At 38.9% G+C, this 16,452-nt stretch overlaps 1 protein-coding gene across 6 annotated transcripts in view; it reads right to left on the bottom strand.

Annotated features, from left to right (window-relative positions):
• Nucleotides 1-16,452, bottom strand: part of LOC120573230 (collagen alpha-1(XXV) chain) — a 152,732-nt gene that overhangs the window by 16,445 nt on the left and 119,835 nt on the right. For all 6 annotated transcript variants that reach the window (XM_039822801.1, XM_039822803.1, XM_039822800.1 and 3 more), the window contains exons 14-22: nucleotides 15,872-15,916; nucleotides 8,613-8,645; nucleotides 8,045-8,080; nucleotides 6,032-6,076; nucleotides 4,540-4,602; nucleotides 3,388-3,456; nucleotides 2,566-2,610; nucleotides 1,909-1,953; nucleotides 474-551 (exon numbers count right to left, since the gene is read on the bottom strand). In XM_039822801.1, coding sequence (XP_039678735.1) covers nucleotides 474-551; nucleotides 1,909-1,953; nucleotides 2,566-2,610; nucleotides 3,388-3,456; nucleotides 4,540-4,602; nucleotides 6,032-6,076; nucleotides 8,045-8,080; nucleotides 8,613-8,645; nucleotides 15,872-15,916 — 459 coding nt within the window. The remainder of the gene's footprint in view (nucleotides 1-473; nucleotides 552-1,908; nucleotides 1,954-2,565; nucleotides 2,611-3,387; nucleotides 3,457-4,539; nucleotides 4,603-6,031; nucleotides 6,077-8,044; nucleotides 8,081-8,612; nucleotides 8,646-15,871; nucleotides 15,917-16,452) is intronic.

The raw sequence follows: 16,452 nt of genomic DNA, 5'->3' as shown, positions 1-16,452 counted from the left end.
CAACACTATCTGACTATCTTTTTCTGGGTATTATGTTACATGTTTCTAATTTATTAAATCATTTCTTAAAGCATCTAAACAAAGTTTTGTCGTGGAGTTTGTGACATTCCAAAATCTTAATTTTGACTTCACTTTCATTTTCACTGTAAATGCATATCAGTTCCAAATATCGGTTATCGGTTTCATTAACTACTAATAATCGGTATCGCCGTTGAAAAATCTGTATCGGTCGATCCCTACAAAATACAGCACAATTTGCAGCTGTATCTTTTGCAAAATACATGTATTTACATGGCTATCTTTAGTATGGTTTAAGCAGTTAACATAAGGCAAAACCATGTTTTGTGAAAAGATCTATTATTACATGACAAAAATACTAACAAGAGATACAGTTGTGATTGAATGTCACTGTGATTTGTACTCAAAAACAAAGATAACAACAGTGAGGCGTGTTAAGTAACCACTTGTCTGACCTGTAAAGCCTCCTGAATATTTCCATTGTAGTCGATGATTTCAGTTGCTCCTTGGTCTCCTTTCTGCCCAGGGGGGCCCTGCACATTATTGAAATCCAGAAACACATTTAAACACACGTTCTTTCATACTGCACAGCCAGATGCGGCGTCATCCGATTTTGCTGGGGCTTCAGCCCCGAATGTTTTGAGCGTAGCCCCGAATGTATTTTGAAAAGTTGATTGACAAATATGAAACCGGAGCCTATGTAAACCATCGAAATCATAAGTTGCCTTATTTCATTGTGCTTTGGCTTTGCACATACTGCATACAGCCTGTTAAAACAGACATAGGTCTTCCATCTCCGACGTAGAGCAGCGTACAGCCACTTCCCTAAACGTTGGCTCATTCAGAGACCCAAGTATCAAACGGGGCTCTGTGTCTGTCAGAAGGTCTGAGATCTACCGTATCAGCAGAGCAATCACCTAATTCACAGCAGGCAATGGTGCAGGTGGATTATTTTCTGAAATATGGTGACTTTATTCTTGTAATAGCCTATTATCACTTTATTTTTCTCAAAATATCATGACTCCTCCAAATCTCACAGAACACAGTTATATTTTGAATGTGCACAAAGTTGGAGAAGAACAAAGATGAGCAGAAATCTATAATTGTCATATGCACATTTAAGGAGGTTACTTCCTCAACAAAAGATACAAAGGAGGGAGGACTAAATGATGATGTGTGCTGACTCAGATATAATTAGAAAAGCCGATCTACAGGAGAATAAATAGATGAAAGCAATACAGAATGCCTGAGAGCCTTACTGCAATATATTTTATTATGTTTTTATATTTGGATTGTAATCTGTTTACATAAATATATTTCCAGCATAAATTGATTCAGAAAAAGGTATAAATAGGTGCATATAAATTCACCAGAATGCAGGAAATGAAGCATTTAATGCTCAAATTTTTCACCCCCAGACCCCGCCGCATCATAAGTCACCAAATAATTCTGGAAACAAAATCTTGGCCTTTGGGTTGCCAGGCCAGTTATGATTAGGCCAAATGTTGGTGCCATCTAACTAAGATCTACAAACTGGTCCGCTAAAATGAACATACACTGGTCATTAGCAAACTGGGCAAGCAAATCGCTGTTTTGCATTGCATTCAGTTCATTTTAATGGGTCCGGGCTAAGCCCCGAATCTACTCAAGTCCTAGAAACACCCCTGTGCACAGACGATTTATACTGAACATCAGAGACATTAAAAATATCAGAATGCCTCTTTTCCTAAACCTACTAAGGTATGACTGCTGCCCCCTGGTGGTAATCAATGGGTAGTGCAGCATGTCATGGAAAGTTAAAGTCTATGAAGTTACCAGCATGCAACACTATGAAATCATCCAAGAAAGGTGCGAATAGAGGTATTCATCTTCTTTAATAAACTTGCTTACCTTCGGGCCAAAAGATCCCTGCTCCCCTTTGTCTCCAGTCTCCCCCTGATGTGAGAGGACAAACAAAAATGATTTAATAAATTGCCATTACCACCATTGCCATCACCTAACCTAATTATTATTGTGCAAGAAGTTCTGGTATTTGTAATCACAACATAATATGACACATACTGTATGTGACTTTTTCACTTTTCTATTATTTTAAAGGATGCTAGCATCCAATTGAAATGTCATTTTTTTGCATTCATATCTTTGCATTGTGGACACCTGGGGCATGTTCAGTCGCAAAACTACGGTTTCCGTGTTGAACGACATGTTTCTTCGGAACGGTGTGAAACGGTGAGCAACGGCTTTGAGATTGAGTTTTCTCTCGTTTGGTGGGTGTGTCTCTTGTTTATTGGCTGTGTCACGGGTGATACCCAATCAGCAGAGACGTGTCCGTAAACTCGTGGTAATAAAAAGGTAGAGCGCTTGCGCACACAACAGGGTGTTCAACGCACCGCCATTTCAGTTTAAACAACACATGTTGCTATGTTTTGTCGGGGCTGAACATGGCCCTGGTACAAGAACAGGTGCAACAACACACATCAACAACACTGCTAATTAGGGCGCTGTGTTCACCAAATTTTAAGAAAACATATCTGCCACCTGCCATACCTTTGACCCTTTAAGACCAGGCGTACCAGCCTCTCCTTGTGAACCCTGCCGTGAGAAAGAAAACATAGATGATGCAAAGAGTCACGAGGGACAAGCTAAGTACTTGAGATATAAACATGAAATTGAAAAGCATAAACAATTCACTTTCTTTATGGGTTCAATCCAAATTCATCATACAAAATGTCAATGCATTTAAAATGCATATTTCGCAAAGGAAATATCATCAACCTCTCGTACTCTTCCCTAGAGAGCAACACAGTCAGCTTCACTGACACGAGCAGCTTTTAATATGCCATAACTGCAGAGCAATGGAGAAAGTGTTTATTATTACTCTGGCATTGATAAAGAAGGGGTTTCACTTTTGGGGGTTTCTAATAGGATGTGAAACAGATCTGCGGGTCGGCTAAGTTTAGACTGGAGCTTAAGCTACCTGCTGGGTCAGTGCCAGACATAAACAATGGTAAACTCATTTATATTTGGTTTATTTTACGCAGACTCTAGGGAAAAGCCTTGAACTTATTACCGGCTAAAATGGTTTAGCCAGCTTTCTATGTTAACATAACAGAATATTTGATGAATTGAGTGAGCCCTTGCTTTGGGAATGCATTCTACTTTTTCTTATTTAAAACTCTGGTAACTTTATAGTGTGTGCTTAAATCAGCGAGGCTCTAGATGGCAGCAAACATCTACTAACTGCTAAAAAGACGGTTGTGAACAAGCAGGACGTTTTAAAAAGACTGCTGCTGAATGATCCAGTTTCTTTTCACATAATGTGTGCCATTTGTGTGTGCACACATGCCCGTGTGCACTTGAATAACTGACCTTTGGGCCAACGGGTCCAAGTTCTCCTCTTTCACCTTTTCCTTGTGGCCCGTGGTCGCCTCTCTCACCCTACACAGACAAAAGAACAAACTGCTCAACAACAGCGCTGATCAAAAACCAGTTTCTCTTTACTGTGAGCAGAAGAGCTCTGATGCATCTTCTGAACATCAGGCATGAACTTCCAATTTACTTAATGTTATGCAGTATTGACATGACTAAAGAATCTACTATAAGAGCTCTCTGCCCTTCTCCCAAGTTTGCTTATTCGACAGATTTACATGGACTTGAAGATATTTATGCTGAATCAGCACAATCTGTTTCTTGGTAGATTGTGCTCTTTGAAGGTGAAATGTTATTTTTAAGAAAAGCCCCAACACACATCCACATCAAGCCCTCTTTGTCCTTAAGTTGAATATTTAAAGAAAATCCTTTGTTGTAGTTGTGTGCATCTTCTCTTAATATGAAGTGACTTAAAACAGCCAATAGAGGGGGGTGTGGTGTCACTCAGAGCCCATCAAGCTGTATTACTTATTTCTGATACTTAAAACCAAGTGTGACACAGCCATTATTCAGCAGTGTTGAGTCAAGTAGGCTTTGGTTTCCTCTTCAAATGCATACCAAATGCTTACCAATAATAACTCAATCGCAGATATACCTGTAGAAAAAAATGTTGGCAGTACTTTCTGAAAAATTGACCTGAACATTTAGCTATACAATGGCATCTGATTAAGCAACAGATGCCACTGCAAGACTAATATATCTTGGTTATGTATCTTGATTATCAATGCACTGCAAACTGATGCAAAAGGACAACGTGAACATTAAATCTAGTATGTCTGGATTATCACCGCTGGCTCCACAGTGTGATAAATGCCACGACTCAAAGGAAGCAGTGAGGATTAGCTCATTCTGACCACCTCCAAGTGACATTTTGAAGAAACCGAGGCTTAATCACCTCGGTAAAGTGATAATAACGGATAATGAGACAGTAAATCCAGAGGTATTACTGATTTCAATGACAACCGCGCAGACAGGATGTGATAAAAAGCTGTCAAAGCTGTTGCAACTAATTTTCACAGACTTGAAATATGCACTCTCGCAGGGTGATAAACAAGATTACAGTAGTTACTCTGGAAAGTTAAATTCACCCACCTTAGTTCCTGGGAGTCCTGGAAGCCCTGGCTCTCCCTGGGGACCGAAGAATCCAGGCTCACCCTGAAAGAAAACCCATCAGCAAAAATTACTTCTTTTTCCACAGTGCATTTTTTGGCGTAGTGCTACCTCCACCCGCTGATAATGAGCGCTAAACACATACACAAGATGCATGGCCAAACATATTCAAAACGACAGGCATGCATATACTGCTCGCACACTCACACATGCACACAAACACACACTCAGGGACACACTCAGGGACACGTGCATAAATCACACACATGGACACAAATTATCAGTGGCTTGTTCATTTATCCCCTGGTTTCACATATATTAATGACTCCCTCTGATGAGACTTTATGACTGACCTTGTTAGAAACTCATCAGGGCACAAGAAGCGTGGGCATGTGTGCAAAAACCAAGCTCTCTGCCACTTATGAAGAAGCTTTAAAATATTTTCATCTGCACTTATGAGGAGTGAGATTCCAGTATGAGGTGTGATGTTTGATTTGATTTGCATTACATTTGATTGGGACTTAAATGCTATACCATCCCACCTACGGTAGATTAGGCCCCCTGGAAGCCTTTGGAGAGGTAATGGACCCTTGCCTCTCAAACTTTTAAACTTTGATTGGATATACAGCCAAGAATGTGGAGCAGAACAAAGTGCAAGCTGAGCAGAGTGTGCTACGTTAGCAAAATATTGTTAGAATCCATCAAGCATTCAGGCCTCTTAAGTAAAAACAGGAGTATATAAAATGTAAAATGAAGGTTGTTTTTTTTACAAGGCCAGCACATAACAAGCACACAAAACGAGAAAAACAAAACCAAAATAGCAACAAGCATCATCTCATCATGCCCGTGTGAGCGTTCCTTGCATTATGTTACATTTCAAGCCAATGATCCTGAGAAACATTGGCCTTCTTTAAGAAAACGATGACAGTGAAATATTATGTGCCCCTTGTTCACCATCTGCTGTTTTTTTTTTTTTTTTTTTAACGATACAGTCAACAAGCAAGCACTTTCACACAAGAAAAGCCTAACTTGAAAAATTTGAAATAATCAACTTCCTCTCGTTAACTAGCAGTAGTTTTAAACACATTTTGCAGAGATTCTCTTGATGGCACTTTCAATAATTCATAGACCTCTACACTATTCACAAACCTTAATGAGACAGTTTTCTTCTGGCATGTTCAGATCAAAAGCATTGACTGTTTGGCCTTGTCACTTTGCCTGAGCTCCTTCCTTTTCACTGCGCTGAATGTACAGGTATTACTGTGCGTCTGCCACTCAAGCAGATGGAACCTTGCAGTCTAGGTACACATCCCATACGGCAGGAAAGGCATTATGAGACCATAATGTGTCATGCATGAAGCATGACGATAGGTCAGCTGAGTTTTGCTCTGAGCTCTGCTACAGACGGGCTGAAGAGGATGGACAGGGACAACACCGGGGCAATGACTGGGGACAAAAACAGCGAAGCATTTACCTTTATCCCTGGAAGTCCAGGCAGCCCTGGAAGTCCTGGCTCTCCCTACACAGGAAGAGTGTGACATGTTACAGCCAAGCCAAGCTAAGCTGAGTCAAGCCTCATTTGTAGGCTCTTCGGGGTTCTATTAGCTCTACACTTTATTTTCTATTTGTGTTTTTTCTGGCTGTCAAGCTGCTGTTATTCTGAAAAGTGGCCTTAAGTGTATGTTGACTGTCATTTGCTTGCGGTAAGCACTAGCAGAAGGTACTGCACATGCACTTTCAAACCAACTCATGCAGCCATGGCTTGACAGCGTGATTAGTGCTTGTTATAACACTCAACTTCACAAAGTGCAACAAAGTTTTATTTTTATGATTTTATTGGTTTGGGCAGGTGCGAAAAGGTTCTGGTTTCTGGAATGAAAGACTGTCAAATACTTTGGATTAAAGTTGCAAAAGCTGTTTGAGGGAGCTGCCGTAGCTTTAAGGTCGTCAGAGTTTGGCAGTGCTGGAAGTCAAGAGTTGTACTATTTCTCTGTTACCAAGGTCGGGTCTTTGTCAAGTTGAGAATGCCAAATTCCCATTATGTGCACGTTTGAGTAAGTCATTTGATTCAACTGTGGAAAAATCAGGAGGTCAAGTCTCCTGTGAGGCGTCTGCGAGACTTTCAAAACAAAATGTCTGACTGGATAATTTAACGCTCTATTAAGACTATTGTATTTATGGCATATGAAAAGAAATGATTAGCGGCGCACAAGAATGATCAACTGTAACGTCACTCAGGGGATCAGAGAGAGGGCTGTGAGAGGGCTAATGAAAGCATTGTAAAACTAATGAATAAAAGTCTTTCTTGTGGACTGCTACTTCAACACTTAAATGCCATCCGATGATAATGCTTAATAGGGAACAACAACTCAATCTCATGATGGCCATTTGGTGAGAAATACAATGTGTGAGTGTGACAGCACTAGCAGAACGGCTGTAAAAATGAGAGATAAGAAAAAGCAGTCAAACTAATTGTTTAGGCAATGTGAGTTGTCTTTGCAGCACAGCAGAAAAAAGCTCAAAGCCCTTCTGTCTGACTGAAACCAGTTTGTCCAAACAGAGAAAAGAGAGGGGGAATTAATGGGGCGCAGCATTTGGGATTAAAAAGTGTAATTAGATGGGGCAGTGGTGCAATCTTGGCAGCAGTCTGGTCAAGGGACAAGTAATGGCTTTTATTTTGCAGGAAAAAAGCTCCTCTTCTGCTGCATGCTTGTTTAGTTTCTCATTAGCAACTGTTTCTTAAGCAATATTCTTCTGATTTCTTTGGAAAATGTGCCAAACACTAGAATAATAACTGGCTGGGAGAGAGAAGTCATAGGCCTACTAACAAACATTGTTTAAACAATGCAAAAGTCCATTGTTGGACTGATGCAAAGCAAAGTAATGTGATTACAAAGAGGTTTTAGACCTCAAGTACAGGTAACAATAAAATGGAACAAAAACACCCAAAAGATTTAGTATATCCAGAGCTGTTAGTACCTGATACCTGGGACCTTGCACTGTCTCAAATCAAGTTTCAAGCCAAAGTAAATGTAAAATGAGTCGGAGCACTGTGATGTACCAAAGTTCAAGTTGAAGTGTCAGGTTCTGCTCAGTGAGCCCCCCATGTACAGCCATCTTTATTAAACAATGAGGTTCAACTGAGTTTGGAATGCTCTTATCCAAACTTGAACTACTTAATTTTGCACAACAGACTAGAGCTTCACCTTTTACACTGGATGTGTGTATTCACACAGTGATGAAAAATAAAAGAAATATGTTCAGCTACAAAATGAATGTTAAGAATTTTCCGTTACTGCATAGTTGAATATTTTAGTCTCATAGTCACCTATCAGAGGAGAAACATATTAACATTAATAAACACTGTATAATCAACAAAATATAGCGTATGGTTAGTCCATATGATTAAAACAGTACTACAATTACTGCTACATCTACTATTATTGATGTACTATCTATCTATTGTTTAGCAAAGTGCAATTATTACCTTTAATCCACTTCGTCCAGGCTCTCCAGGTTCACCCTGTAATACATGCAAAAAGTTTGCTTTTAAACCGCTTCATTTTGGGATTGGGCTGCACCATCTATTTGTAAATCCATTACTAAATTTGTGTGTTAAGTCCTTTAAGTAGAGTACTTTAAATTGATGATTAAGCTAATGTTAGCTTAACATAAGTGACGCTATTTAGACTACGCTATAACGCTATAAGTAGTATTATATATTTATTTAGATGCAATAAAAAAAAAAGCTCAAGTATCAGATCAGATATGTCAGCAATATTACTCTTTTACTCTTCACTCTAAATGGGTTGTAGGTTAGCAAGCTAACGTTAGTTTGAGAGTTGTTTCAGTTAGCTAGGAAAACAGTTAGTTACACCTGAAAGTTACCTATGTAAATATCTAGTAATTAATGTTTATGTAAGAACTAGTTAGTTTGTGTAGTGCAAACCTTTCTAATTTAGTGACATTTAATCTCCACTTAGTAAATGTGAACTTACAAACAGCTGGTGCAATCGACACATTGGAAAAACCTTTAGCGTTAGCCTAGCTCTCACCTTGATGCCTGCTGCAGTGGAGCCTGCATCTCCCTAAAGAAAGATAAAAATAAAATAAAAACATTTAAATGAATTAGAAAAGGTACAACATGGAAAACAGTTCAAAAGTGCACAGAGGTTATTCCAAGACTGGATGGGGCTTTCTGCCCAGGAATAAACATTACTGTGCAATTACAGATACAAAATATATGAAAGAAGCCTGTTTTTACTGAACGATGCAGAACATAATTTCGCAACTGCTGCATTTACTGAGTCGTCTGGATAGAATTGTGTGAAATCCAATTAGAAAGAGGATTGTCTGCTATTCTAAACATTCTAAACATGTTCACATTGAATGCCTTCTCAGAAGTTTGAGACAGCCTTTTTATAACTACACTGCTGAGAATCATTTGTGAGTGCAGCTGCATACTGGTGATGACATGCAATCTAACACTATATAGAAGAAATCCACAACAGTAGAGGAGGTAAGGGGCTTGAAAGATATACTGTACTAACAATCACTGAACCCCTTTTTCATTGCATCTCCTCTGGTAGGGTATTGAACTAGAAGGAGACAGAGTTACTTATATCTCATTTTTCCAGCAAAGTCATCCAACCATCCAGAACCCAGGCCCTTTCCTATGCACTGCATTACTACTGCAGCATACAGTAAAAACATACATAAAACAAGGGGCCAATAAGCGTAATTATGGGCGGTTGGTGGGAAAAGGGAGTGGGGAGAAGGAGACTGGGTCTTTAGCTCTGGTGTGGACTCTGTGGTTTCACTACACATACGCCTTGCGCTCAGAAGTTGCTGAAGGAATGCCTCTCGCCCTCAGCTTTTTATGGGAGTCATTACGATGCATAGCACACAAGGCATCTTTAATTGCAGCATTTTTTTGCAGACAATAAATAGTGTTACTGTTTGCAGCTGGGCTTTGTTGCATACTTAAGTGTGCCTCCATCTATATCTTAAAAGTTATCATTCCAATTTTTATATTGTTATATATTTTATTGGGGTACCCCCAATAAAATATATAACAAAATTCTAAGAGGATTAACTTTTATAGTTATCTGTGTAAATGGGCTCCTCATATTACATTTTCGAAGATGAATGAAAGGTTTTCACATCATTTTACATGATAAAGTAAAATGTTTTTTGGTCAAATACTTAAGAAACAACATGGATGTCATGTTGTGGTTAACCTAAAACTTATAATAAAACAGGAAACTTTCTACAGAGGCCCATTATTCAGACTTTCTTTATCTCATGGTTGAATTGTTTCAACAAAACAAACATCAAAGTCAGAGTGTGGTTTACACCTGTTGCTTTTTGGCAGGGATAGATATGTAAGAATGCCTCACATCTGTACTGAATTGTTACATCTTAAAAAGAAACTACAAAAGATCTCACCTTGTTAAGCTCATAATCAAGCTATGGACTATATGTAAGCATGCTTAACCTTTTTCCCATTATTAACCTCAGCAGGATGAGAGCATAAGGAGCTAATATTGTAGAAAATAAGAATTTACGGCACAGTTTACACACTTTTAATCAAAAAGCCACCACGACCCATGTAAAAACAAGTATGAGAGGATGCTACACATGCAATTAACACTTCACTCCCCTGCTGCTGAACCGATAAGCACCTTTGATGTTTACTGTCATCAGTGTTGGGGAGTAACTAGTTACATGTAATGGCATTATGTAATTTAATTACAAAATAAAGGTAACTGTAATCTGTTACAGTTCAGATGTTCATTAATACATTGGGGATTACATCTGAATGTTTTCTGTAAAAAGCTAGGCTATATGTTAAATAATATTAAATGTTGTGGCTTTGCATGTTTTTCCTGCACACAATGTCCTCTTTTGCCATTTCCAGGCACAGTCGTTTAGTAAAGTTTGATGCTTTTCTGATGCTTTCAATTGGTTCTCCTGTTTGAATTTACAGCGCCACTCGTCTGACAGTGAAATTGCCTCTCAAGCTGTCTGAGAGATGTGTTCCAGTGCTGAAAATATAAACAATTCATAAAAATAATTTGAGAATGGTTCGAACATAACCGTGCAATGCAAACAATGTTTGCCAGCGGTCAAAATGCTATCAACGTCGACAATTTCGATGTCCAACCTCTGGCTGTTCTTCAAAACAAATTATTATAATCTTAATAAATAATTCATGTGATAAAGGATTTTAAAATGAGTTTGGCATTAGTCATTGTTGAGTACTGCTGTACTGCATTTCGAAATGTAATTCATAAAGTAATTCAATGTAATAAGTTGCATTTCTTTGATAAAGTAATTGAAATAGTTAAACTATTACATTTTAAATAGGGTAACTTGTAATCGGTAATCTATTACATTTCCAAAGTAACCTTCCCAACACAAGTGATACCACGCACCAAGAGCCAAGTGAGAGTTTTCACTAGTTTTATCTATTCCAAATGAAGAACTTTGAGATGGAAAAAGTAGTGGAACTGGGAGGTGAGCTGAGGTGTGGCACAGAGTGCTAAAATGTCCCAATTGGGCCAATTACCATGGTGAGGCAGCCTGTGATTTAACCGCAGAGCAGGACGGAGAGCTGTCACCACAGCTCCACTTTATTATAGGCACCCAGAGCTGTCGCTGAATATTGGCATTTAAAGATAAGAGCATCACGTTCCCATATGCTTGATAAATCAGGCCATTTTCCAGCTGTTTGCAGAGTGAGAGCGAATGACATGGAGAGGATTAATCAGCAAGCAATGAAGCCAGAGCAGAGTTGTGACAAATGTAACTGTTAAATGTCACCACAGCCCTCAAAACATGACTCCTACTTCATATTGTGGTCATTAGTGAAGATGACCAAATTCAGAGGCCTCAGCTGAATATCGACCTTAGTCACTGAGTTGGAATATATGTGAGGCAACACAGATTATGATTGGCTCCCAGGGCAGAAAGGCCCTGCCAACAGTTGAAACACGGCCAGTTCACAAGAGCTTGGACCGGATCTCAGGATTCAAAAATTATACCAACCACTGTGCCACACCGGCCAGAGCCAAGAGCACAGCCTGGAAGTTCCCAAAACCAATTTGAGAGTTTACTTGGGTTTATTTTCTTTTAACCTTAAAATCATTTTCCTATCTCTGAGGTTTTACTTTTTCAACATGAAGAGTCACAGTTTATTTCACACCTAGTTAAATACTTAGGCAGAATGCATCAGAGGTAAATGGTTTGGAACTAAAGCGTTTAACTGCGGTGATGATTTGTTTTAAATGAGGCCAGAGATGGACATGCAGAGGCTCACAGTTGAGGATGGTTTATGAAAGCAACACAGCAGGTACATACAGATAATGCACACTATAAAGAGTAACAAAGTGAAAGTAACAAAGTGCATTTACTTAAGTACATAAGATACCTGCTACATTATACCCTTCTCTACACTACATTTATTTGATGGCCATCATTACTTTGCAGATCAAGATTATACATCCCAAATATATGGTAATCTTAGCTGATATTATTTATTACTATTATTATTATTATTATTATTATTATTATTATTATTATTATTAGTTATATACCTTGTTGTTGAGCCCCTATTTCACCTGGTCTGGGTTTTCTGTTTGACAGTTTGATTAAACAACAATTATGCACTATGTCACAACATTATAAACACATTTTTAAAAGTGTTAAACTAGCTTTTGACACAGGGCCCCTCTATAAGACACAGTCATAAAGATTAGGTAATAATGCAGGAACTGAGATGATGTATTTTAATGGTGCAAATATTCAAAGCTTCTCTAAAGCTAACTAATTAACATGCTATATCTTTATTTGTTCAATCCGTACAAAAACTTAAGCATTTCTTGGCAAGGGCCAGTTGCCAGGCAACAAATGGAGACTCCAGGAAGTTACTGGTCCTGGCCAAGAAATAGTTGGGAAAATAACCACCCATAAAATGGCGAATTATCGGGTTACTAAATGAGCTTTATAGGGTGCTGGTAGGGTGGATATTGTTGCTTTTGGACAGAACTAACCTGGAGGTTTTTCTGTCTCCAGTCTTTATACTAAGCTAAGCTAACTTGCTGCTCGCTCTAGCTACATATTTACCGTACAGTCATAAATTTCTGCAAGAAAGCTAATTAGCTCATTTCTCAAAATATTGAACTAGTCCTTTAAACAACTGAAAATAATATGAAGTAATATGAGTAAAATTTAGTAACATAATACAATACTATAATGCATAATGAGTACTTTTACATTTGATGCTAGTACATTTTTACTAATATGCAAGTACTTTGACCTACTTAACTCACTTTAGTTGTAATAGAATACTTTTACACTGTGATATTATTTATGTAAATGATCGGAGTACTTCTACCACAGAACATCCAATAATGAATGGTGCCATACTATAGGTGTTCTCTCATCTAAGGCATACATCCTCATATTTTTGTCTTTCATGATCCAGAGAGCAACTGATGGTGGGCCAGATGTACTAACGCTTTTGTGCCCACTTCAGGTGTATTTGTTTCGCAACGTGCACGTAAAAGCATGGCGAGGTAGGTACAAACAGGCCGCACTGAGGTAAAAGCACAGACTGCCTGTCGCGGGAACTTAAAAATGGCAAATTGCGCTTTTCAATGTCATGCATATGCATTCACGGGAGGGTCAAGGGGAAAGCGGTAGTTTCCCATAAAGAGATGGGAGGAGAAGCGTGAATTGCGCCTAATTATGTATTCCGCAGTAGGCCTATGTACAAAAACTGCCTGTAAAAGCGCGCATCTCCAACTCAGCATTCACATTCCATTCCAGCAGTTGTTAAACTCCTCGCTACATTACAAATATTGGCCTCAAAATCATTTCAAACAGTCATAGCATCAGCAGTGGGAATATCGCAGTCTGCGCAATCTACGGTATAGTGGGCGGGGAAAGGCGCTGATTACCCGATGAACTGCAGGTTTGGTAAATTTTTATTTATTATTATTATTATTATTATTAGTTTATTTGTCAGGGACAATGCAGTGCACATTATTACATACATAATTATCATAGTCAAAGCCATAACATGTGTAGATGTGTTGCATAAAAGGTTTCTAGCCAATTGGCTAATTTGCAACCCCAGTCCCTAGTCAAGCCTTTCTAAAAAAATAATCCAAATATAATTTTTAAAAAGAACTACATAGTGTGAGTTACACAATCATGCAGCAAATACATTGTATACGGATAAATTACATCAACATTTCACAGAGTCGTGACCACATTAGACAATACGACGTAAGCTGAAGTATCACACCGTGCGCTTTCTGCGGGTTGGCCATGGCGCTGATAACGCTACATTCGCAAATGTACGTACATCTTGCCCTGTGTCTTCTAGGATCGGAGGGAGAGAGATTTATACTTGTGTTTAGGAGTGAGTGTGCATGTAACAGAATATGTCCTGTCATTTCGTCTCTTTCACACTCTGCAGATCCCTCGCCGTCAAAACAATCTCCCTTTGTATCATGCAAAGCCCGGGCCGACTGCTTGCGCTGCAGTTTCTCTCCCCCCTCTGCACTCCCTGAGGTCTCTCTGCTCAACATACCAAAACTTTCCCTGCCTCACCTCTCACCCAGTGTTACCACATTTTCCCCGCAGTGCGTGCTGTGTATTGTTAACTTTGGCATCTTTAGCAAAGGAAGACTAAAGATGCTCTCCCCTCCTCTGTCCACTCTACTTGCTGGTTTCCTCTTCTGGCAGTGAAACAGCAATATCAGGCATGAGCAATTGATCAGACACTGATGACAGAGGCTCATTTAGCGAAATGAGTTTTCTCCTCTAGCAATCCTTGTGTACCTGACATATGTTAAACTCATCTGGATGTATACTGAGTTATATCTTGATTGAAACACAATTATTCCTACCATATGTTGTGCACTATGCTCACTTTTACATCCTGACATTGACGATCTGAGAAGATGAGGTAATCCAATCCATACTAATCAAAAAAAGTTTCCAGGACTTTACACTACCTTCTGTCTAGTTTTATTGCAAAATACATGAGTCTGCTCTTATAGAATGAATGGCAGGTGACTGGCTACAGAAGTCTGAATTCCCATGGTACTCAATTCGACTTTTTCTTATACACTCCTGCAGCGAAAATCCATTTTTTCCCTTTTACTGCGTTGAGGTAGACCAGATCAAAGCGGTGCACGAGCTGCAGAGTTTTATCGCCCTCCACTTTCCTTTTGTTCACTCATTTTTCGCAGATGATATCCTGCATCTGTTTCCCTCAAATGGTGTCTTTTTTGGCAGCCGTGTTCGGCAGTCTTTAGTGCCTATAAAGTGAGAAGTTATCAAACTTGTTTTTCGCTGAACAGCAATAAATTGGCAGTGACATTTTGAGTACACTGCTTCTAGTCCAATGCTGGTCTATCAGTTATATCTATTTCTATATCTGTTTTTATACCTAACTCAGTATTTCTAGCAAAAAGCAGCATCTTCAGTGTATAAAAGAGTATTTTTTTGTGTGCTGTCTGTTCTTAGTATGTATTATAATTTTTTGGCAACTTTGAAAAAATCTTTTCCCAGAAGTGTGAGCAATTTTTGCATGGGCTGAATCCACATTTTCAAAGACTCGTCTATTCCAATCCATTATTGTTTGGTTTCTGAAATGCTTTAAAAACAAGTTTGATGGGTAAAGAGGCCCAAATTCTGTCACGAGGTCAGCCAATACAAATAAGGCTGCGACCTATTTTCATAAATGCTGCTTTAACAAAATAATAACAGCAAAGGCAGCATAACAAGTCCTGGATAGGATGCATAATTTGCCTCTGAGCATGATGTCAATGTACAAACACAAAACAAAAGATTTTTTTTCTCCCTAAAAACAAAAGCTTTTTGGACAGAGACATGAATCTATTACTTTAGCTCTGAACAATCTGTCCAGCAGAGTCCCACTCTGCCTTTTGTTAGGAATGGATCCCAACTTGACAAGCTGGCTTGATGATAAATGGTCCCAAATTAATGCAGGACCCATCCGACCAGAAAATGTAACGTCAGCATTGCATTGCAATTAAGTCCACATTAAGCACAAAGGACGCATCAAGTGCCAGGATGATTGCTGTTGTGCAGCCTTGACTACAGCTGATGGCACTTGACCTCAGCTACTTCTGCTGCTCTCCACAGATCTCCTCTCAGATGGCTAACATTAACTTTTTTTTTCATGTTTTCCAGCCAAAGCCAGACTCTGCTGTTTCTCTGTGCAGGTTCCAAGACATAAACAGAGGGAAGGAAAGGTAAAGTGGAATTTACATACCTTCTCTCCCATATCACCTTTCGGTCCGTCTTCACCCATATCGCCCTGTTATGAAATCACACAGAGATAATCATATTCAGTATATTGATCGCAAATGAGGAAACTTAGAATCTAAAATCTAAAGATAAAGATATTAAACATGACTGCCAAATTGTTTAAACATGCATAACACACAGTAGACCTTTGACAGTTCTTATTATTATGTGATTGACTGCCATGTAAAACAGCGTAATGGATGCTTGGAGAAAAAGACAAGGATATTGTAGCAAACACAAAGTACCATTACTGTACATATTAAATTCACTTTGGTCATTAACTGAGTTAACTGACACATGGTTCAAATATGATTTCAGGTGACGTAATAATACACTCTGTGGGGCATTGTGGAGGTCCTAAACTCCTGGCATCAACTGCGAAGAACTTCAATTCTAAACTCAAAGCTTTTCCATCACAGCTGTATGAAATAGATCAAATATCAGGGCTGTTTTAAGCCAGGCTAGCAGCAACGTGGCACTATGGATGGCAATGTCGGTTTGGTCCAGACTGAAATATCTCAACAATGGAAACATTGTACAGGTATT

The sequence above is a fragment of the Perca fluviatilis genome, chromosome 14, assembly GCF_010015445.1.
Source record: "Perca fluviatilis chromosome 14, GENO_Pfluv_1.0, whole genome shotgun sequence".
Lineage (NCBI taxonomy): Eukaryota > Metazoa > Chordata > Actinopteri > Perciformes > Percidae > Perca > Perca fluviatilis.
The sequence above is the reverse complement of the archived record's forward strand: the minus strand, read 5'-3'. Positions and strand labels throughout refer to the sequence as shown.